The 24,506-nt window shown below is 41.4% G+C and overlaps 1 protein-coding gene across 1 annotated transcript in view; it reads left to right on the top strand.

Annotated features, from left to right (window-relative positions):
- Window positions 1–24,506, top strand: part of CFAP46 (cilia and flagella associated protein 46) — a 267,974-nt gene that overhangs the window by 66,127 nt on the left and 177,341 nt on the right. The window contains exons 19-23 of the mRNA XM_040361829.1: window positions 5,128–5,340; window positions 7,495–7,702; window positions 11,207–11,356; window positions 14,568–14,675; window positions 15,633–15,796. Coding sequence (XP_040217763.1) covers window positions 5,128–5,340; window positions 7,495–7,702; window positions 11,207–11,356; window positions 14,568–14,675; window positions 15,633–15,796 — 843 coding nt within the window. The remainder of the gene's footprint in view (window positions 1–5,127; window positions 5,341–7,494; window positions 7,703–11,206; window positions 11,357–14,567; window positions 14,676–15,632; window positions 15,797–24,506) is intronic.

The raw sequence follows: 24,506 nt of genomic DNA on the forward strand, positions 1-24,506 counted from the left end.
ACACATTTCAATGTTCCAGCTGATAATTTGTTTTGCACTAACTTCTAATACTTGGCTACCCGAGGCTGTGATCTGGCCAGTGGGCCATTGCACCTTGCAATGCTTGCGAGCTGTCACTTGATGGGTAATTTCCCTCCTCCTCAATGTCATACATTATGGCCTTAGCTGAAATTCTAAAAAAAGGCTAGGTAAGAGATATGTCTTAGAAAAACTCTAGAGAGCACACAGGTTTCTTTATGCACCTGAAACATGGGCTGCTCTCTCTCATCTTTGTGTTTTCCCGTTTTGGGCAGCCTGACCTTTTTTAGCGTTGCCAGGAAAGATGTAATCTATAAGAAGGATTCTTTATCCTGCTTAAGCTCTAGTAATTAAAACTTTTTAGCTCTGGACATTGAAAAAGTTACAGAGCTGTGACATGAACAGAGACTTTCCAGGTCAATTGTGATATATGTTGACAATGTTGATTCCTGTTTGTGATGTTAGTGCCTGGAGCCGCTTGTGGTTCTGTTTATCTGGTTCCCAGCCGGTTCTGGTTCAGTGATCATACATGTACTTTAGGGATGCTGTCATTCTCAATAAAGAACAATACAATTACATGGAATTGAATAGCATGAGAATCACAAGTTATGCCGCGTACACACGATCATTTTTCGGCATGAAAAAAACGTTGTTTTTCAAAAACATCATTTAAAATGATCGTGTGTGGGCTACACATCATTTTTCAGGTTCTGAAAAACGACAAAAAATAAATTCGAACATGCTGCATTTTTTAACGTCGTTTTAAACAATGTCGTTTTTCGGGTTGTAAAAAATGGTGTTGGGCTAAAATGACGTAAAAAACATGCACATGCTCAGAAGCAAGTTATGAGATGGGAGCGCTCGTTCTGGTAAAACTACCGTTCATAATGGAGTAAGCAAATTCATCACGCTGTAACAGACAGAAAAGCGCAAATCGTCTTTTACTGACACATAATCAGCTAAAGCAGCCAAAGGCGAATGGAACTTCCCCTTTATAGTGCCGTCGTACGTGTTGTACGTCACCGCGCTTTGCTAGAGCATTTTTAAAAAACGATGGTGTGTGGGCAACGTCGTTTTTATAATGAAGTTGGGAAAACGACATTTTTTGGACATGCTGAAAAATGACGTTTTTTTTTCATGCTGAAAAATGATCGTGTGTACGCGGCATTAGGCTATGAACACACAACGTTGGTCATTAAATGGGGACTAAAGCCTAAAATATATTTACCAGTACATGATTTACTGCATGTAAGTTAAGAATCTTCTAATACGATCTTTGTAAATAAGGTCTAAACCATAACAAGATTTTATTTATCTTTTTTTTTTCCATAAAAATATTTTTATCCTATTTGAACCTTTATGATAATAACAACCTTGGACCATACTTGGCAATGTGTGTTGGACACCTGACTATCATGCTTAGCGAGCTTGCTGTACATCCCACTCCAAAGCCATAGGCATATTATGGGGTTGCCCCCCCTCCCCCTACTTTGCGGTTTTAATTGCTTCTACTCTTCTGAGAAGGCTTTCCACAAGATTTTGGAGTTAGTCTGTGGCTATTTGAGCCAAAAGAGCATTTGTAAGTCAGGTTCTGATGTTAAACAAGCAGACCTGGTTCTCAGTCAGTGGGCTTAATTCACAAACAGTTATTTATCTCTTAAAATCTGAGATAAAATAATTTAATAGCTTTTTTCAAACGTGTTTGCCATAAAAAAAAAAAAAAAACTAAGTTCAAGTAAGTAAATAAATACAAAATATCTTTATAAATGTCAACTATTGAATTAAAATAGTATAGAATATAATTAAAATAATATAAAAAATCACACACATATATACAAATACCTTTCTTCCAACAATAAAAAAGACAACTTTGTCATTGAGGAGATTTCCCTTAACTTCTGTCCCATAGTCGGACTAGGAAGTGAGAGGAAATCCCTACAAATTAAATTAATTGGAGACTACTATAAATTGGCTATTATATTTTTACATTCTTTAAATACCTCATGCCTGGACCACTACTTATTTAACTCATTCAGATATTTATTTATTTATTTATTTGCTTTAGTGAATTGGCTTTAACCCCGTTTTATGAGTTATTTATCTCATGTTTTTGGTTTGTGAGGTAATTAACTCATAAAGTGATAGTGAATTGACATTTTCAGCATCTCATGAGGTAATTGGAAAAAAATGTGTGACGTGATTTTATTATCTCATGAGATATTCGTTAGTGAATTGAGCCCAGTGTCCTAATTCACCCCAAAGGTGTTCAGTAGGGTTGAGGTAAGGACTCTGCACAAAGCATGTGAGTGTTTCCCCACCAAACTCATCAATACCATGTCTTTTTTGGAGCTTGTTTTGTGTAGAGGGGTACAGAAATGCTGGAACCGAAACAAGGTCTTCCCTAGAATGATGCCAGGAGGATGGAAGATCACAAAATGTTTTCGTATACTGTATCAATAATAATATCTTTCACTGCAAACCTCTGAATTTAAAGCAGAACTTTACCCATCAATGTTCTTTAACAAAAGAACATACATTCTGCATTAAAAATTATGCTAGCAAAATTAGTGTTTGCTATAAATGGCCTCCAGCATTGCTCCTGTTTCTTCTTGCTGGCGGCTGCCATTTTGTTGAAGCCCAGAGCAGTCACTCCCTTATTGGAATCTCTCCCCCCTCTCCTCTCTTAAAAACTATATTTCACTTTCTGTAATTAAAATATTTACAGCCCTATTCGTCGCTCATTCTCCCGACAGACAAATCCTCCTACATTACAACCTGGGAGGCTGACCTTCGACATGAGTGGGACCTGGAGACCTGGCAGGCAGCATGTGCCAAATCATTCAGGGGAATCCTAAACATCTCCCTGATGGAAGCCAACTTAAAGGTCCTCACAAGATGGTACCTAACCCCCACTAGACTTGCATCCATTTACCCCTCAGCAGACCCACGATGCTTCAGGGGCTGCCAACTCCTGGGCTCGATGGCGCAAATCTGGTGACAGTGCCCCAGAATTAGATCATTCTGGAAGAAAGTTTTTAACCTGATTTCCAGGGTCACCAATTGCACAGCCCCCAGGTCCTCAGCAGTCGCCCTACTTAACGCCTATATTCCACGAATCCCCGAGCCTAAACAAAAACTCATCCACTTTATTTTCCTAGGAGCAAAGCTCACTATTGCTAGTGCCTGGAAACAGCCCAAGATTTCCATTGTGGCAGCTCAACGTAAGATCTCTTGGATTATGTCCCAAGAAAAATTAGCTAGTATCCTCGTGGTCACATCCCAAAAATTTGAAATAGTCTGGGAACCTTGGGCCATGTCTCAAGGAGTCTCACTTACTCCAGGGGTTCTCCCCAACCAACTAGAACCTACAAACTAAGGTTCAGCACATGCTCTGCTCCCTATTCTTTTCTTTCCATCTTCCTTTCTCTTCCTCATTATCATATGTCTTTGGGGGATGTTCTATTCGGTTTCGACGAATACGCTTTGATAGCAATGAAAGCCTCGTAGACTTCCTAATTTCCCAATGGAGGTTTCTTGATATCAACTCAGCCAGTGACTGCTTGTTTGATGGCCTCGAGGTGGGGGCGTGGTGGTGGGGGGTTCCCTATTGGCACAGGTTGATCCCATTAGGGGTGCCCCGGGCTAGGATGCCCCCCTCCTTCACCTGCTGCCTCGTCCCTCTGACATGTCAGGGGAAGTAACTCCGTCGACTATCGCATTACTATCGAAAAAACCTCGAAAGACCTAACTGGGACTAATTACAGACGGTTGTTACCACCTCATCCCCATTGTAATGTCAAATTACACAATGTATGTCATTTCCCTATTCTGTGTTGTTTTTCTTCTGAAATGAAAAATAAAAATCTTTTGAAAGTAAAATATTTACAGCCTTGATTGTATGTCTTGGCAAAGTTAGAGAGGAAGGCTGACAGAAGCTTTACACTACTGAAGTTCACAGGCTGCCTATAAGGGAGGAATAAGAGGATATCAGGGAGATATGACACTATCCTTGTAACTTTAACTCTATTGGGTCTCACTGGCAGCAGAGTTTGTGCTGTCACCCTTCCTGCTTTTTTTTCTCTCTCCCGAATTTGTTTACTTGGCACAGTCTGTGTCATTCCTGTTGCTTTCTTCCCCCCTTTCAGCAACAGTAAATCTTAAAGCTGTCAGCTGATCACTGCGCCGAGAATCGAGAGAAACTGAGCATGTCCAGAGCAGGGTTAGACTGGAATTTTTTAACAGTATAGGCACTTATTTACAGGCATACCCCACTTTTAAGTACACAATGGTGTGAAAGCACCAAATCGGGCTCATTTCTGCATATAAACCAATGAGCTTCTAACACCAACTTGTTCAATTAAGCTGGGTAATAAAACCTGAAAGCTCATTGGTTTCTGTGCAGAAGTGAGCCAGATTTTGCACTTTCCAGCTTTAGTAAATAAACCCCATTGTGTACTTAAAAGTGGGGTGTGCCTGGTATAATGTTTTACATAGCTATACCTGCAAAAGGGTCCAGCCTGAAGTGACCTATAGGCTTAATTTTCCGATTAAAGTTCCACTTTATTAATTTGGATGTGCATCTGCATACTTTTGTCTGCATAGTCTATATAAAAAGACAGATGTTTATCTGGAATAACAAATTAAAGTATAACTGCAGGCTGGACATGAAATTCAGAAATAATTATGTAAAATCAACTGGTATCTAGGTTTTTGTTTTTTGATGAACCATGTGAAAACAAAAGAAAGGTCTTGTAGCAGATTTTCCTAATCTTAATTGTACATGCTTTAATATGTGTACTACTAATAAGTGGCAATGTAGACAGTTTCTAAAGCCAAGAATCGTTTGGATTACAGTAATGAAAGCCCAGTTATAGTGAACACACATTTAGATGCTATTAGTATTTTTCACTATTCAATATTTACTATAACTGGAGAGTGCAGAATTTAGCACAGTTCTACACTGCTTTTAGGTATTATTGCCAAAGTTTAATTCAACAAGCAAAAGTTAGATGCCGATTGTCTACCATACACAGCTGCACCAGATTCTGAGTGCACCAGTTTTAGTAAATCTCCCCTATAATCTAGATTCGCTTTTTATATTTCTTTTAGAGACTGGATTTCCCAGATTTCGACATATGCAATGGATAATTTTTTGAAAGCTGCAGAGTTGGGTGTGGAGCTACAGGAGGCGTGGATTACTTACAATGCAGCTGTGTACATCCTTAACCACAACAAGCATATTATCGGTTCTGGGAGGTTATCCATTCTTGTTGAGCCACTGAAGAAACTTCTTACAGCAGTCAAGAAAACTGGACATAATGGGTGAGTTTCTCTTTTTTTTTTTCTCCAGCCATGGTTGGCCTCATTGTCATACTTGCAACAGAAATGCAGACAGGAAGCATTGATGGGTACAATGTAGCATCCTGGACATCACCTCCTTGTTTGGCCAGCTTTCATCTGCAGAGAATCACAAAGTTTTGTAGTCAATGTAAAGCAACCACATGTTAATTATGTGCATACTGACCGATATGTGAGTTTAAAAGCTGCAATTGTGTGTTACTTTTTGAAAGAGAAGTTTAGGACTTTTTAAAACTCCCATCCCAACGCCCTAGTCCCCCAAATACTCTTAGCTGAAGGACTCCCCTTCATTCCCTGGCTCTTTGTTCACAATCCAATAGATTCTTGCCACAGAATAAAATGTAACTAATACTTCATCTAAAAATGTTCTCATGTACAGGCTATTATGTCAATAAAAGCATTTGCCTCCTTTTTATCAAGCAAAAAATAGTTTTACCTACATTCTCTAATTAAAAAAAATAAAATGGCAGCAACACGCTGGTCCTCGTAACTTTTGTTTGTGCATCCACAGCCTAGGCGGTAAAGCAAAGACAGTGTCAGTTTTTTTGTATAGTCCCTTGGTACAGGGTCATTCACATTTTATAATGGTATTAATTTACTAAAAATCTGGTGCAACTCTGCATAGAAACCATTCCGCTTCCAGGATTTTGTTTTGCCAAAGCCTAATTGAACAAGCTGAAGTTAGAAGTTGATTGGCTACGATGCACAGCTTCACCAGATTTTGCACTCTTCAGTTTTAGTAAATCAACTCCAATGTCAGTAAGGTGCTGCTATTTATTACAGGAATGTGTGTAAGGCACATGGGCTAGTTCATTCCTTTGCACATCCCACTCCGCACTCAGAACCCAGTCAGGGTGGTGTGCTATTCAATGGAATGTCCAGTTGTACTGATAACAGTGGTAGACATTCAGGGTGACAATGCTACCTCAATGCTGTATACAGGCTCTAGACAAGCAACATTGTTTAGCCATTAAGGGAAGTTCATTGGGACAGAATTTTTTTTAAACGCTCTGGAATACTGCATAGGCATAAAACTCTCCAAACTGAGTCCTACATAAGGAAAGGTAAGATATACTTTTATATATATTTTTTACTAAGAAGGTTTAGATACTCTTTTATTTGTTTGTTTTGAATTAAATTGATGATCATTCCACCAAAAACTGACGTTTGAGATATAGTTAAAGAGGTTGTTAAGCCATGCAACAACCTTGCCTCTCTCAAACTGACAGCAAAGTGGGCGGGGCTGAGAAACCCCCGCTGACGTCAGCCAGGAGGAAGAAAGGAGGAGAAAGGTGGCCAGTCATGTGAGCACCGATGGGCGCTCCTGCAATCGGGTACACCGCTGCAGTTTTTTTTTTAAAAACAAATGCACCCTGGGACATTATTTAACATAGCAGAGGGGATTGTTGCAAGCGTGTTGTATTATGAAAGCAGTAGGATAGGAGGACAGTGGAGTGGACAGAGCTGACAGGCAGGGATGGAAGAGGGGAGGAGGACAGAGGGAGACACAGGAGAGGTACAGCTGGCACCAGATGGCGGAGGAACGTTAATTGACCATGGTGTCATGACTCAGCAGCCATAATAAACCGTGGTCAATTTACACAGGGAGTGGGCAGAACCAGGCAGGAATCAGACAGGTATTTCAGGTGACACATGGGGCCAAATGACACAGCACAAGCACTGTGCTGTATAACATACTATAGGGGTACAGGATCCATTTTTTTTTTTACAGTAACAAACACTTTAAATGATTGTGGTGTAATTAACCTGTTGGCTACTAATAACTCTTAAAAAGCTGCACCATTGAACAAATGGGACAGTGAACACAAACATTGAGAACTATAAGCAGTGTGAGGGTGATTCCTTCTACGACCATCATTTCAGATAGTGATGGGATGATTGGATAAAATAACTGAATCTTGTTTTATAAATGTCAGAATTTTTTCTTTTAGGAAGCGTTTAGATAGCTCCTTTTTTTTCAAACTTAGTTCCAATGAAATATAACCTTTGTGCTGTATACGAATAATTTTTCCTAAATGTATGCTTTAACCTAATCGCCTTCATTTTTATGTCCTGAACAGTTCACCAAAGTTCCAGCTTTTCATATTTGTTTCTTAGGAACCCAGTGCTATTGGTAATCCTCTCCAGCACTTTAGCCAAAGGATTAATTCATCCTTGGATACCTGTGTCAGAAAAAAGACCAGAGACAGGTCCTCATACAGAGAAGAGAAAGAAGGCGTCAGGGAAGGGACCTGAAAAATCGAACGCAGCGCGTGTTATATCAATTGATCCAAATGGTCTTCCTGATATAAAACTTGCCCTGGAGGTACTGTTTAATATTACAGCAGGATTCATTGAGAAATGAATGACGTTTATATGGTGCTAACATTAACCAAGTTTGGACAGCGCTGTTAAGCTGCTTTGCTCCTCTGAATAATGATTCTAAGGTTTCTTTGTAGATAATCACCTCATTCTGCGATTTCTTCGCAGAGCCTTAAATATAAGGCCACTTTTTCGATGTAATAGTAGATTTCAAAAGCCATCAAAAAATGACATTGACATTACACTTTAGCCTTCAGGTTACCATATAATCTCACAAGTACGGTATATTGTGCTTTGAATATCAAGACTAGAACTCATGAAATATAATTAGATCAGTCCTGCAGAATTCCTGGGGACACTGAAAAGAAATATCCTATTGTTACAATTGTCATTTTTTGATTTAGTCTGTAACGTTGTAATTTGTCGTCTTCCATTGAATAATTGGATTTGCGATTTTTTTTTTGTCTGATTTCTATCAAAAGTAGACTTAATCCTGTAGGTATTGTACAGGGTCATCTAAAATGTGTGGCACTGCATCCTTTCTAATTTGGGAACTTTATGTTGAAGTAACATCGCCAGGATGTTTAGAGAATACATTAATTATTATATTGAAATTTACAGGTATTATTACATACAGCATATTGCCCACATTACAGCTCTTGTGTTGTGAAATGTTATTCTATCTATGTAGTGAAGTGTCTCATGTCAAAGCACTGTACTATTTATACTGATATATAACTCCAGCTAAAACTTTTTTTTTTTTCTTTAGCATGGGGAAGGGTTAGAACCTTGCTCATGTTTTTACCAACGTCTCCCATAGGAAAGATGTTCTTTTTATTCCTGCCCCAACGACAGTTTCCACCTGAGACAGATGACCCCTGTGAGGAGACCACAGGGGCCATTGCAAAACATTGCAAAACAAATGAATAAACAGAATAAAAACTTGTTTCGTTTAGCAATGTTTAATGGTTAAATACAGTGTCTGGTTTTATTACTTTAAATGTTGCTGTTTCCCCTGATTTTCGTTCCTGGTGAATGTGGTCACTGGGAATGGAAGTGGGGAGCCTGACCGCTGTCCAAGATTTAAAAAAAAAAGTTTTTGCTGGAGTTACCTTTTAAAGATTTAAACACAATTGCTTAATGATCAGGTGGATTTTTTTACCTATCAGTATGGAATTATGGTTTCATAAAGTCTAGATTTTTTTCCCCTTCCTCTGGATCAGATCATGTTTAGAATCCTTTTTTTTTTTTCCTCCAATAAAATTGTTATTGCAAGAGAAAAAGATAATAACAGTTGTACAAATATTATATTTGTACAAATATGTATTTGTGGCATAAGCTTAATGGGGTTGTAAACCTTCCTGTTTTTTCACCTTAATGCATCCTATGAAAAAACATCTGATAATTACAGGCCCCCCAGCCCCCAGGTTCACTTACCTGAGCCCTCGAAATGTGCAGCTTTGAGAACGCGCTGGCTTCTCGGCTCTTCATTGGATAGATTGATAGCAGCGCAGCCATTGGCTTCCGCTGCTGTCAATCAAATCCAATGACGCAGGAGCCGGGGCCGAGTCCGGCATTCGTGTCTATTGACGCAAGTGCTGGACTCGGGAGCGCGCCCACAAGATAACCCCCTTGGGAAAGCCCTTCCCGGAAGGGAGCTGCACAGTGGAGGTAAGTATGACATGTTTTTTATTTAAAAAAATAAATTTCGAACCTTTACAATCACTTTAAGAATGAGTACATACATTCACCAAAGTAATTGTTAACCACTTAAGGACCCGGTCCGAAGCTCCGTGACCGCGCCCACGGGACCCGCGGACCCAATCGCCACCGGTGTCCCGCGATCGGGTCACAGGAGCTGAAGAACGGGGAGAGGTGAGTGTAAACACACCTTCCTTGTTCTTCTCTGTGGCAGTGTCACCGATCGTCTGTTCCCTGTTAAAGGGAACGACGATCAGTGACGTCACACCTACAGCCACGCCCCCCTACAGTAAGAAACACACATGAGGTCACACTTAACCCCTAGTGGTTAACCCCATCACTGCCATTGTAATTTTCACAGTAATCAGTGCATTTTTATAGCACTTTTCGCTATGAAAATGACAAAGGTCCCAAAAATGTGTCAAAAGTGTCCGATGTGTCCGCCATAATGTCGCAGTCACAAAAAAATCGCTGATCACCGCCATTACTAGTAGAATTTTTTTTTTTAATAAAAATGCCATAAAACTATCCCCTATTTTGTAAACGCTATAACTTTTGCGCAAACCATTCAATAAACGCTTATTGTGTTTTTTTTTTTTTTTTACCAAAAATATGTAGAAGAATAAGTATCGGTCTAAACTGAGGAAAAAAGGTGTTTTTTTTATATATATTTTTTGGGGGGATATTTATTATAGCAAAAAGTAAAAAATATAGATTTTTTTTAAATTGTCGCCCTATTTTTGTTTATAGCGCCAAAAATAAAACCGCAGAGGTGATCAAATACCACCAAAAAAAAGCTCTATTTGTGGGAAAAAAAGAACACCAATTTTGTTTGGAAGCCACGTCGCACGACCACGCAATTGTCAGTTAAAGCGACGCAGTCCCGAATCGCATAATGCATAATGGTCTGGGTCTTAACCGGTTAAGCAATAATCAATATAACATAGATTGGTAGTGCAATCGATAAACAATTTTTATAGCCGTAACAAAACGTGACCGATCGTCAATGTTATTTCTTAGATTGCATTTAATCTGAATATTTATTCAGTGTAATTCAATCAATATACACTGAATGCTTGTATAAGCTACACAAAGATAAAAATAATATAGAAGTAAATAGACAGAGGTCCCAAGATTGCCAAATTTGCTGTTAATTAGTCATAATCTTCAGAATATTTGGAGACAACCCAGGGTTGCCATGTACCGTATTTATCGGGGTATTGCGCGCTCCAGCGTACAGCACGCACCCCTAATGTTGACCCTACAATCCTGTAAAAAAAAAATTTTTATTACATTTTACTACTTACAGTTTTGGTGTCTTGCCCGGCGTCCATCGGTGGCCTTGTCTGGTCCGACGTCCGACTGCGGCCTCGGTGGCCTCCCGGCTTCTCCCGCGCTGTCTCCGTGTCGAATCCCCGCTTCAGTTTGAAGCCTCCGCCGACATATACTGAGCGTAGTACACTCGAGTATATTCGGCCACGCTCGGCTTCGCACGCATAAACATCACAGAGCGTGACTACGATCGAAGCCGAGCATGGCCGAATGTACCCAAGTGTACTGCGCTCGGTATATGTCGACGCAGGCATTCAAACTAAGCGCGGGAAGCGGGTATCGGCGTATATCACGCACCCACGATTTTGCACTGATTTTCAGGGCAAAAAAGTGCGCGGTATACGCCGATAAATAGGGTATGTTTACAAATTTAAAGTCACAATTCAGTGTATATGCAATGGATTCAATATAACACATCTTTATCTTCCTGATCATATTTACTTTTATTCAGATGATTTTTGTATTAACATTTTAGGTGTGTGAGTTTTGTTTGGATTTGACAAATGGAAGCACTCCAGAAGATGTAGTACCTATTTCCATAAGACAACAGTTGCTGTCAGCATGGGTGAAAGTTAAGCAACTGCTCCAACAACAAATAGGACAGAAGCTGGGGACGGATGATGAGGTACTTTTGGTGTGGGAGTTGTATTTTAATTTCCGTTGTTAGATACTTTGGTTCCTTCTTCCTTGTGCTCTACTTTATACATTACTATAGTCATAACAACTTGTGTGGCTTTCCAGGAGCTCAGCAGCATTAGTAGTTGGTAGAAGTCTATTCTTCACTGGTGTTGCTTTTCAGACTAAATATGTTGGATTGTGCAAGAAAGAACAGTGCGTTTTTGGGGAAAAGGAAGGAGCTTTACATTAAAAACAAGTTTTGGCATGTTTACAAAATTTTGCTCCATATTTCACTTGTTTTGGCCTCACTACAATGTTTCTTTGTTGCTATGCAGTAGATTTGTAGACAGTGTTGTGCGCAGAGTATGTTGGGATACCGCATGCATGTTAGGAAGCCTGCTGGAGCTCATTATAGTGAAAGTGGGGGTCACTGGGCCTTGTCTACTCCTCGTCACATGTCCCACATTTGTAGACAGTTGGGCCCTACATATTTCCCTCACATATTTCCCTCACATATTTCCCCCACATATTTCCCTCTTTTTGGGCTGATTTCTCAGGTGTCCCTCTTTTTGGGCTGATGTATAGGCCTTCAAAAAAAGTATACTGTTTAACAACATTAAGCATATTCCTAAAAAAAACTCAAATTTTTGGCATTTTCTATTTTGAAAAGCCTGTGTAGTAGAAGTAGTGGTTGGAAATAAATAAAGCACATGTGAATTTACCCATCATTTTTTGCATATTTAGGGCCAGATTCACAAAGAGTTACGTCGGCGTATCAGTAGATATGCCGTCGTAACTCTGAATCTACCCCATCGTAAATTTAAGCGTATTATGGAAACCAGATACGCTTAAATTTGGCTAAGATACGAGCGGCGTAAGTCTCCTACGCCGTCGTATCTTAGGGTGCATATTTACGCTGGCCGCTAGGTGGCGCTTCCGTTGTTTTCCACGTCGAATATGCAAACGAGCAAGATACGCCGATTCAAGAAACGTACGTACGCCCATCGCAATTAGTTACGCCGTTTACGGAAGACATACGCCGGCGTAAAGATAAAGCTGGTCTCTAGGTGGCGCAGCCCATGCAAAGTATGGACGTCGGAACAAGCGTATCTTTTTACGTTGTTTGCGAATAGGGCTGTGCGTAAGTTACGTTCACGTCGTAGGCAGTGTTCGACGTATCTTAGGCATTCTATCCGACGCATGCAAACTGGGATACGTCCACGGACGGCGCATGCACCATACGATCAAAACATCAATTACGTGGGGTCATGGTTTATTTACATAAAACACGCCCACCTCAACACAATTTGAATTAGGCGGGCTTACACTGGCCCATTTACGCTACGCCGCTGTAACTTAGGACGCAAGTGCTTTGTGAATACAGCACTTGCGTCTCTGACTTACAGCGGCGTAGCGTAAATACGATACGCTACGCCGGCTGAAACATACGCCGCCCTACGTGAATCCTGCTATAAGTCTTTGTGGGTCATTTTACCTAGGGTCATGATCTAGTTTATGTACATACTTTGTGCTGAAACATATCCCTCTTTTTCAGAAAGTTGGGGGGGGGGGGGGGGTTACTGGCTTACATTAAAGACATTTTTCTATTGGTGTACCTCTATTAGTATTCCCTTGTGCTTGCTACAGAGAACACCCATGATGACAAAACCAACCCACCGACCAAGAGACTGCCTATTCAGCCCTGATGGACCCAATACTAGAGAGAATGTGTCCCAGTTAATGAATGATATGTGTGAGGGATGTGTGTCCATTCTTTAGTTCAAGGCAGAAGACCCCTCTAACCTCGATTTTATTTTATATTCCTAGGCTTTCTCTTAGTTTGGACAAACAAGATGAATATATTGGTTGCTGACTTGATTTTTCAATTCGACTTCCTGTTATTTCCTTTGGGATGTAGATATGGTTTTACATTGATGTCTGCTGACTGTGTATGCTGTTATGGAAACCTGTCTAAATTACGTTTGTGTGCTAAGTGTCCATGTCTTTCACATTTCACAATATGTGTTTATGTGTTTGCTGAAACCTACCAAGGTCTGATAGGAGATGACCTTTTACAGTGATATGCCTTAGGAGGTGGTTAAACAAAGCTAATGTATAGGAGGTCTGTTGGCATATTGGGCATATCAATAGATTAGTAGTTGTATTTTTTTTTTTTTTTTTTTTTTTTATAACAGAGAGACCGGCCTTCACGGGCCACAAAAAAAAACATAAATTAACAGCATGTACAGCAGTACAGGATAATACACACATCTATATGTAACATAGCAAAGCCTTCCACGGGGCATGTCCAGGTGTGGCCTTTTTCCAGTGTCCCCTCAGGTGTCATCACAACTTAACAGGAGGTGGGTGGCTTGGGGGGGGGGGGTCGTTGCGTGCTTATGTGACCATGACGTGTTCCACGTGGACCCGCCCCGTCTACAACTACGAGGTTCTGTGGGTCTTCGAACTGGGGACCTGGCTTGGTTGTCTAGGCCGTGTCGGCCCGGCCTCCCTTCCATTTTTTATTTATAGAGCAGAAAAGAGATTAAGTTAAGGAAAACATAGCAATCCCAGAGATAGGCAGAGAGAAAAAAAAGGGAAAGCATAGAGAAAGGTAGGGGGGGGGGGGGTTCCCAGGGATGTGCTGTCAGGGACTATTGGGGTGCGACTGCAGCGGCGTCCTCCGTTCGCTCCTCTTGGAGGTGCTGACCCTCAGTAGAGTACTTGAAGATGTTCCACAGTTGCCAAGTTTCTTTGTAGGCTTCCTGTCTATCTTGGCTAGTAAGGATAAGATCCTCCAGCCGACTGATGCTATCTACTTTTTTGAGCCAAAGAGAAAGGGTCGAGTAGTTGTATTTTTAAAGGGCATTTCTCATGTATTTGTTTGCATACATGTTTTTCTGCAGATCTTGTCTTAGCCTTAGCAGGCTTTTCAGAAAGCAGTGCTGCAGTGGGAAAAAAAGATACTCTACATTTTGTATGTATGTATTTGTTTATCTTTATTTGCTGCTGCAGTGTTCAATTGGGGACAGTTCTATGTAGTAATGAGTGGACTTACTCTGTGATATTGTCTAAGTGTAAAAATGCTTTCAATAATTTCTATTAAAGAACAGAATTTATGCGTGGGCAACAATGCAACAGATGGGCATCTTTTAAAATATTTAGCCAAAAACAATGCAATATACTGTAATTTTTTATCGGGTATTTACTGTTTCTAGGAAAATAATGACGGACAGAACCCAATGACCAAAGTCCTCGTTGCTTTAGAAATGCATTCCTGCAATGGACTTGGACTGATGGAATTTACTGTTCCAAGCCTAACACAGGTATTTATGGTTTTAAGCTGATTGTAAATATATAATGGGTATTATGCATAAAATTGGCATATGATTACAACGGAAACTCCACCAAAGTATCCAAGTCAAAGCAATATTATCTTAACTTCAACCCGTTTTAACTTGGTTATTTCTAACTAAGAACTGAAAAATGCTAATAAGGAGCCTTTACTACTAAGCTATGTATATTAAAATATCTACACATTTTTAAAGGCATTCAAAAACTTTCCTGACTGCACCTTGTGTTTTTCATGTGCAAAAGACAGTATTGATCTTGTACTTATGTGGTGTCATTTGTTGCCTTGAAGGCACTTGCTATGGTACCCCTGTGTCAGCGGTGTCTGTTTGTGTTCAAACCTAAGGTTTGAGACATAACACTGCACAGGTTAATACATGAGCTCTGTCTATAATCTAAGAACTGACACTTCCTGTAAAGAAGCTACATATTTCACAATCCCTGGGTCTTTCGGTTAGGTGATCTGAAGGTGAGGGCTACACAGTAATTTGATCCGACACAGACACTTCCAAGTAGAGCAAACAGCAGAGAGATCCCCATGCAGTCTTTCATCACATTAGCACTTCCACATTTGTGAGGCAACATTGGGAAAATGGCGAGCCATGGATTGGATGCTGTGTGACCCAAAACAAGATGTTGCCTGTCCCTTTTAGTGAATAGAGACAAGCTAGTTGAATAAATACATGGATTTAGATAAATGGATCAGCCATGACACTACAGAGTGCAGCCAATCAGCTTCTAACTTCAGCTTGTTCAATTAAGCTTTGACAATAAAACCTTGAATTTCGATCGTGTGTACGGGCCTTAAGACTACACAGCTGGAGGATTTGTTAATTTCTCTGAATGAAAATGAAATCATTAATCCAATGTGCCTTAAACTAAAATTCTGCCACTCCAAGTCATTCAGAGCTAATATTGTGTATCATTGCTAGGTGCTGAAAATGATCCTGGATTGCAATTGGTCGGATCCCCTTGTGGAACTGCAGACGTTAACCAGGTTGGCGCATTTTGCATACAATGCGCAGGACTTAGAATTAGCATTATCCAGTACCCAGAGAGCTTTAAAGTTTGATGACAAGACAAGTAAACAGGAAGTGTAAGTATGTTTTCTATGTATTATTTGCATTGGCTGCATATATGGAAGTATAAATCATAGATTAGGCAATACTGTACTTAGGTAGAGTCTTATCAGCTCATGTATAGACTTCTATTGTCAACTTTTCTTTATGGTCACAGAAGGGGAGATTTTCTAACACTGGCGCTCACAGAATCTAACGTAGCTGTGCATAGTAACATATCAGCAATCAGCTTCTATATTCACATTGATCCGACATGAAAGTCGTACAACTTCTGATACAAAATTTGCCCTGTGACTTCATGTCTGACTTCCATACGACTTCAATGAACGAATCCGACTTTGATTTGACCCTTTATGGTTGGTATGAATCTGAAGGGGAACCCCATTTAAAAAAAAAAAAAAAAATATGGCGTGGTCCCCCCAAGGATTATTCAAGACCCTTCAGTCTGGTATAGATTTTAAGGGGAATCCCCCAAGCCAAAATAATAATAAAAACACTGAGGCCCCCCCAAAATCCATACCAGACCCTTATCGGAGCATGCAGCCCGGCAGGTCAGGAAAGAGGGGGGACGAGTGAGCCCCTGTCATGGATATGCAATAAAGTCTGGCAGCTTACCTGTCTCATGTGTTTATTAGAGGCCTGACCCTCTTTCTGGCTGTCTTTTATCACCTTCCTCCCTGTATGGCTCCACCCCAGGCCATCCCAGGAAGCCTATATTAACCACTGCACTGCTAGTCTGCTTTGCTGTTCAACCTTGTTGTTAGCTTTGGTTCCTGTCAGCAGTGTGCTACGATTACCTTCCTGTGTACCGTTTTTGGCTCGTCCCTGACTTCTCCTGTTTGCCTGTGACCTTGACCTTTTGCCTGTCCCTTGGTTACCCTTGTCTGCCTGTTGCCCTGACCTCGGCTTACCCATCACTATCGCTTGTCCTGGTTGCTGCTTCCCCTCTCTCCCTGCGGAGCGTGACCTTGGGGACCCCAGGGGTCGTGACCTGGATCCAGCTGCGGCGAAGGCCATCCTCACCACTAGAGGCTCTGGTGAACAGAAAGCTGGGTCTTAGACTCCGCGCCCTGGGGAATCTTGAGCTCACGCTTCCTCTCTGATTGCAGCAGTCGGCCATAGGGTTCACTACCCTGTGGTGCATCTCTGACCCCAACGGGGTGCACTTGTCACCTGCCCACAGGTGACCTGACATCCCCCCCCCCCAGATCATACAAGACCACATGGGTGCTTTGGGGCAGGGGGGGGCTGGCTCTGTCACCTCTTACTGACAGCAGTGGTTGTTGAAATTTGGAAGCCCACTTTAACAAGGGACCCTTCTTATCCCACCCCCCCCCACCCCATGTAAATGCATATGGGGTATATTGTACTACTAACCATTCATCGAAAAAAAAAAAAAAGTGTAGTGCTACAAAACAAACAAGACAGTTTTCAAAAAGTCCTTTTTTAACAAAGGAAGAATGTCCCTTGTCGTATCTCCGTGTCATCTTTCTCTGGTCTTCTCCCTCCGCTTCCTCTCCTGGTTCTTCTCCCTCCGCTTTTTCTCCTGCTTCTTCTCCCTCCGCTTTTTCTCCTGCTTCTTCTCCTGCTTCTTCTTCCTCTGCTTCTTCTCCCTCCACCTATAACTTCTCCTTCGCTGACCCAGTCCTCCTACAACGTTGGCTTACGCTGTTGTGTCAGGTTCAGTGTTTGCCAGTTGTTATATAACCATGGGGCATGGCCCTCCGAGGACATCACCCGAAGACCCCACCCCTTGGGAAGTCACATGGAGACCTCGCACCCTGTCACAAGGGGCAGTAGTATGGTAGTTGGGTTGAACTAGTTCATATTTGGCCAAGCACTCAGTAGCTATGGGTAACTGATTATCCAAATCCAGTGATATTTTGAGACATATGCCAAACACTAAATGGTGTATTTATAAGAAAAATTGTTGGGCAAATGCGACAAGCAGTTTCCCAGCCCCGACTAATTCTGCCTGCGGGATCCAATCAGTGGGTCCAGTGGCAGCAATGGCCGATGACCACCTGCGATCCTTCATAGGAGAGGCAGAACGGCGGTCTGTCTATGTAAACAAGGCAGACCACCGTTCTGCCAGATGGGAAAATGGAGATCTTGTATTTCCTGTATTTGAAACGCTGATCTCTGTTTTCCTTAAGTTAAAACACATCCCCCATAATTAAAAAGCACTCATAGGGAACACATTTACCCTTTGATTGATTGCTCCTGATGTTAACCCCTTCCCTGCCAGTGTCATTTATACAGTGACAGTGCATTTTTGTTAGCACTGATCACTGCATTGGTGTCACTGGTCCCCAAAAAGTGTCAGATTTATCTGCCACAATGTCGCAGCCCCATTAAAAATGACTGATCACCACCATTACTGGTAAAAAATATTAAAAAAGTCCCTAAATCTATCCCATATTTTGCACTATAACTTTTACGCAAACCAATCAATATACGCTTATTGGGATTTTTTACCAAAAATATGTAGCAGAATAAATATTGGCCTAAATTTATAAAGAAATTTAGATTTTTTTTACATTTTTTTTATCGGATGTTTTATAGCAGAAAGCAAAACACATTTTTTTTGTGTGTCAAATACCACCAAAAGAAAGCTCTTTTTGTGGGGAAAAAAAAAATATATATATAGACATACATTTTATTTGGGTAAAGTGTCACACGACCGCGCAATTGTCAGTTAAAATAACGCAGTGCAGTATCACAAAAAAGGACCTGCTTATGAAGTGGGGTAAATCTTTCAGAGCTGAAGTGGTTAAAAAGAAAATCATGGCTGCTCAGCATCATATGTGGGCATGCCTAAAAATGCCTACTCCTTCAGACTGACAACCACCCACCATGACATTTTGATTGTTTCCAAACTTCTCCCAAGAGCCGGTCCATTATCTTGCATCAGTGCTGAGGGCTGTTGAGAGTAGTACTGAGGCAAGGTGCTGTGATGTTTTCAGGAACCTATGTACTGCACCCTGACAGCCTATCACACCAGCCATGATCTGCCTGCAATGCATACAGAAGCGCAGAGACCCAGTAGTTATGCTGCTGGGTCTAGAAAAAGTATGTAACAAAAACATAAAAACTTCTTAAGTATGTTCGAAAGTAGGGGGGTTTGGCGAAGGAGGAACCAAGGAAGGTAAACGATAAGCGGAATAATCTTCGGCTTTAACCACTTGCTGACCAGCCGCCACAGTTTTACTGTGGCAACATGGCTCGGCTGGGCAAAACAACATTATGTTAAAACGCTTCTTCCTGTGGCCAAATGCGCATGCAACGGCTGCTCGCCCCCAGAGCCAATGCAAGTGCCTGGCGGGCGCAATGACCACTGGGCACCCACGATCGCTCATGACACAGATCCCGATTCCCTTAGGAGATAAATGACTGATCATCTGTTCATACAAAGTATGAACAGCAATCTGTTATTTCCCCTAGTAAGTCCCATCCCCTCTTCAGGTAGAACATGCAGAGGGAACACAGTTAACCCCTTGATCACCCCCTAGTGTTAACCCTTTGCCTGCCAGTGGCATTTTTACAGTAACCAGTGCATTTTATAGCACTAATTGCTGCAAAATTGTCAATGATCCCAAAATGTGTCAAAAGTGTCCACCATAATGTCGCAGTCCCAATAAAAATCGCAGATCGCTGCCATTACTAGTAAAAAGATACTAATAATTAAAATGCCATAAAACAATCCCCTATTTTGTACACGCTTTAACTTGTGCACAAACCAATCAATATATGCTTATTGCAATATTTTTTTTTTTTTTACCAATAATATGTAGAAGAATACGTATCGGCCATAAACTCATGCAAAAAGAAATTTTTTAGAAAAAAATAAATACAAATTGGGATATTATAGCAAAAATTAAAAGATATTGGGCCAGATTCTTGTACAGCCGCGTAAAATTGTGCGGGCGTAACATATCTAATTTGCGTTACGCCTCCGCAACTTACATGGGCAAGTGCTGTATTCTCAAAGCACTTGCTCCGTAAGTTGCGGCGGCGTAGCGTAAATCGTCCGGCGTAAGCCCGCCTAATTGGATCAGGGGGGCGTGTTTTATGTAAAACTACTGTCACCCGACGTGATTGACGTTTTTTGCGCCGTCCGTGGAATTTCCCAGTGTGCATTGCTCCAAAGTACGCCGCAAGGACGTCATTGGTTTCGACGTGAACGTAAATGACGTCCAGCCCCATTCGCGGACGACTTACGCAAACGACGTAACTTTTTCAAATTTCGACGCGGGAACGATGGCCATACTTAACATTGGCTGCGCCTCATATAGCAGGGGCAACTTTACGCTGGGAAAAGCCTAACGTAAACGTCGTAACTTTACTGCGTCGGCCGCGTGTATGTTTGGTAATTCGCGTATCTAGCTAATTTGCATACTTGACGCGGAATTCGGCGGAAGCGCCACCTAGTGGTCAAAAAAAAATGCAGTTAAGATCCGACGGCGTATAAGACTTACGCCTGTCGGATCTAATGGATATCTATGCGTAACTGATTCTAAGAATCAGACGCATAGATACGACGGGTCGGATTCGGACTTACGACGGTGTAAATGGCGCTACGCCGTCCTAAGTCCTTTCAGAATCTGGCCCATAGTTTTTTAAATTTTTTTTTATTTTGGCTGTTCTTTTGTTTATAGGGCAAAAAAAAAAAAACTCAGAGGCGATCAAATACCACCAAAAGAAAGCTCTATTTGTTGGGAAAAAAGGACGCAAATTTTGTTTGGGTACAGCCATAGGTGTGCGCAGCCTATTGCATTAGGGTGTGCACACCAAAGTTCAAACACACATGTGTGTTTAATATACCATATATGGCAGTGGGCAAGTCAGTAGGGCTTTGTCAGCAGGGCAGAGATCGGTGTCAGTAGTTTATCTTTATTTGTATTATTATTACCGTATTTTCCGGCGTATAAGACGACCCCCTAATTTTCCAGGAAAAATTTAGATTTTGGGATATACTCACTGTATAAGACTACCCCCTTCTTACTGTCTTTCTGGAAGCTGAGGGGGAGCCAGAACCGCTGACAGAAACAGGCTTTTTCAAATCTCACTGTGCCATTACATTACATTACATTCCTCACTGTGCCATTACATTACATGCCCAGACTGTGCCATTACATTACTCACTGTGCCATTACATTACATGCCCAGACTGTGCCATTACATTACTCACTGTGCCATTACATTACATGCCCAGACTGTGCCATTACATTACTCACTGTGCCATTACATGCCCAGACTGTGCCATTACATTACATGCCCAGACTGTGCCACTACATGCCCCCACATTGCCATTGTGGCATTACATGCCCCCACATTGCCATCACTTGCCCCCACTGTGCCTGAACTTGTTGCCCCCCCCCCCCCAGTGCAATAACACTCACTTTTTTTCCCCAGCGCTGACAGTGTCCCATGCTGCGATCGCGATCGTGAAGGATTTCAAAGCCGCGCCTTCACTGCAGAGTGTTCTGTGATAGGATGAACAAAAATCTTCCCAGCAGCGCCTCTGTTATGTTTCCCGCCTATCACAGATGCCTTCTCATCTCGTCCGAGGATGAGAAGGCATCTGTGATAGGAGGAACAAAGAACAGAGGCGCTGCTGGGAAGATTTTTGTTCATCCTATCACAGAACACTCTGCAGTGAAGGCGCGGCTTTGAAATCCTTCACGATCGCGATCGCAGCATGGGAGACTGTCAGCGCTGGGGAAAAAAAGTGAGTACTGAGACTGTACCCGGCGTATAAGACGACCCCCGACTTTGGATGCATTTTTTTGCATCCAGAAAGTCGTCTTATACGCCGGAAAATACGGTATTAATTTTTTACAATTTTATTTTTATTATTAGTTTTTTTTATATATATATTAGTTTTTTTAGGAGCCCTGTTTGGGGGCTTTGGTGAAATATCAGTGGTCTAAACAGACCCCTGATGTCTATCTTTTGAGGCAGAGAAAAGGACTGAGGACAGAGATTCCCCAGTCCCTTTCTCTGCAGCCAGGCAGCAGGGGGAAGCTGCACAGTACAGGGTGATTAGGGTGTGCCCAGGCACACCTTACACCCTATGTGCGCACGCCTATGGGTACAGCGCGCAATTGTCAGTTAAAGCGATGCAGTGCCAAATAGTAATCTTGTTTTTGTTGAATATGACCAAGTATCATTTACTGTTATTTATGATCACTGAGCAATAGAACCTTGTCCAGAAAAACAACGCTCTAATGGAAACCTGTGGAGGCTGTCGTTGCGTTCCATTTCTTCTGAAAATGCATGTTGCTTGGCTGAGTCTTGCTCCAGCACTCTTAGTCAATGCCTTAGTGTAAGTATGCAGATGGGGACCTCTGACACATCATCAACTCTCCTGAAAATCATGCTTGTTCTGGATCGGTGTCTCAGAAAGCACTAAAAACCAGTGGGTCATTATAACAGCCAGGCAACAGGCGTTTTTAGATGTGGGTCAAGAAAAGCTGTCCCCATATTCTCCTTCATACTTTAACTAAGGATGTGGACAAAATGGATAATTCTGTCATCTCCAGGCATCGATCATTTTAGATCTTCAATATTGTGTACTGTGGCTGACTTTTTTTTTAGATTTTATATATTATTAACTTTATTTTCTAAATAAATAAAAATCTCATATCTTAGTTTTTATGTTAATGATTATTTGATATACTTTTTGTTATTCTTCTGTCTTACTGGCTTTGGTGATGCAGAATCTTCCTGTCTTTATTTTTGTTTAGCAACTTTTATTAGGTTATATTTATTTTACATAGACTTATTTGATTTACAGTGAATTGAGTGCTTACAAAAGAGCTGTCTGCAGCAAGGCTGTATTTTAGATCGGTGATACAAAGTGATCCTTTACCTTACTGTCACTGTCATTTATGAGCCCAACTGAAAGGCAACACTGACATCTGCTGCCCAATTATATTATTGCACGATCCTTTCCTGAATTTAAAGGATTAAGTCTGCCTCTTATAGAGTGAAATCTATACCACTCCATAGCTGTATTAATAATAATAATAATAATAATAATAATAATAATAATAATAATAATATAAGTATTGTAGTAGTGTTAAACTTGCATTTCAGATCACAAAGTTCTATTTGTGTATTAAAAAAAAAAATAAAAAACTAGAGCCTTGTGTTTAATGATGTATACATAATTAGACTTGTACGCTTAAACTTATTTTTCAATAAACCATTTGTAAACAAAAAAATTATTAGACTTTTTACATTGGTATTTAAACGTCTAACAATTACATTTTCCTATTTGCCCTGTTTTGGTCTGTTAAATATACCATCAAAAGTGTTTTGTTATATCTGATGTATATCTGATGTATAAGTGTAAAAAATACTCATTGATCCTGCCAGTAATGTGACCTGATTACATGGGACAGCTTAGTGGTTAGCACTTTTGGCTGGCAACACTGGGGTCTCCAGTTCAACTCCCAATCAGGCCACTATCTGCATGGAGTTTGCATGTTCACCACGTGCTTGCATCGGTTTCTTCCAGATACAGTGTGGGGAATTAAGGCCCAGATTCTCAAAGGACTTACGACGGCGTAGCGCCATGTATGCCGTTGTAAGTCAGAATCCGAGCCGTCGTATCTATGCGGCTGATTCTTAGAATCAGTTACGCATAAATTTGGCTAAGATATGTCTCCTACACCGTCGTTTGTTAGGGTGCATATTTGCGCTGGCCGCTAGGTGGCGCTTCCGCAGATTTCCACGTCGAATATGCAAATTAGCTGGATACGCCGATTCACGAACGTACGTGCGCCCGGCGTAGCAAGATACGTCGTTTACGTAAGACATACGCCGGCATAAAGTTACCCCTCATAAAGCAGGGGTAAGTCATGTTAGGTATGGACGTCGGAAACGTACGAACAGCATCGTGTTTTACGTAGTTTGCATAAGTCGTCCGTGAATGGGGCTGGACGTAAGGCATAAGTAGCGTATCGTAGTTACGCTATGCCGCCGCAACTTAGAGAGGCAAGTGCTGTATTCACAAAGCACTTGCGTCTAAAGTTATGGCGGCGTAGCGTAAATGTGCCGGCGTAAGCGCGCCTAAATCAAATGAGGAACAGGGGGGCGTGTTTTATGTAAACTAAGCAAGACCCCACGTAAATGACGCCTTTTTCGAACGGCGCATGCGCGCGCATGCTCAGTATCACGTTGAATTTTCAAATTAAATTACGCCCGCTCAATGCCTAGACGATGTGAACGTAACTTACGCAAGGCCCTATTCGCGAACATTTTACACAAACGACGTAAACAACGGAAAATGTTACGCTGTCCCGACGTCCATACTTAACATTGCGTACGCCTCACTATAGCAGGGGTAACTTTACGCCAGTCCGACGCCTTACGCAAACGACACATATAGATACGCCGGGCGCACGTACGTTCGTGAATCGGCGTATCTACCTAATTTGCATATTCTACGTGTAAATCTACGGAAGCGCCACCTAGCGGCCAGCGTAAATATGCAACTAAGATACGACGGCGTAAGAGACTTACGTCAGTCGTATCTAAGCAAAAATCTGGCGTATCTTGCTTTCTGGATACAGAAAAAAGCTACACCGCGCATCCTAGAACTTACGCGGCGTATCAATAGATACGCCGACGTAACTTCTTTGTGGATCTGGCCCTGATAGTTTAAGAATTGATTGATTGCTCCACACCCACTATGGAGTTAGTTTTAGGCTGGCCATA

This window comes from Rana temporaria, chromosome 8, assembly GCF_905171775.1.
Source record: "Rana temporaria chromosome 8, aRanTem1.1, whole genome shotgun sequence".
Taxonomy (NCBI): domain Eukaryota; kingdom Metazoa; phylum Chordata; class Amphibia; order Anura; family Ranidae; genus Rana; species Rana temporaria.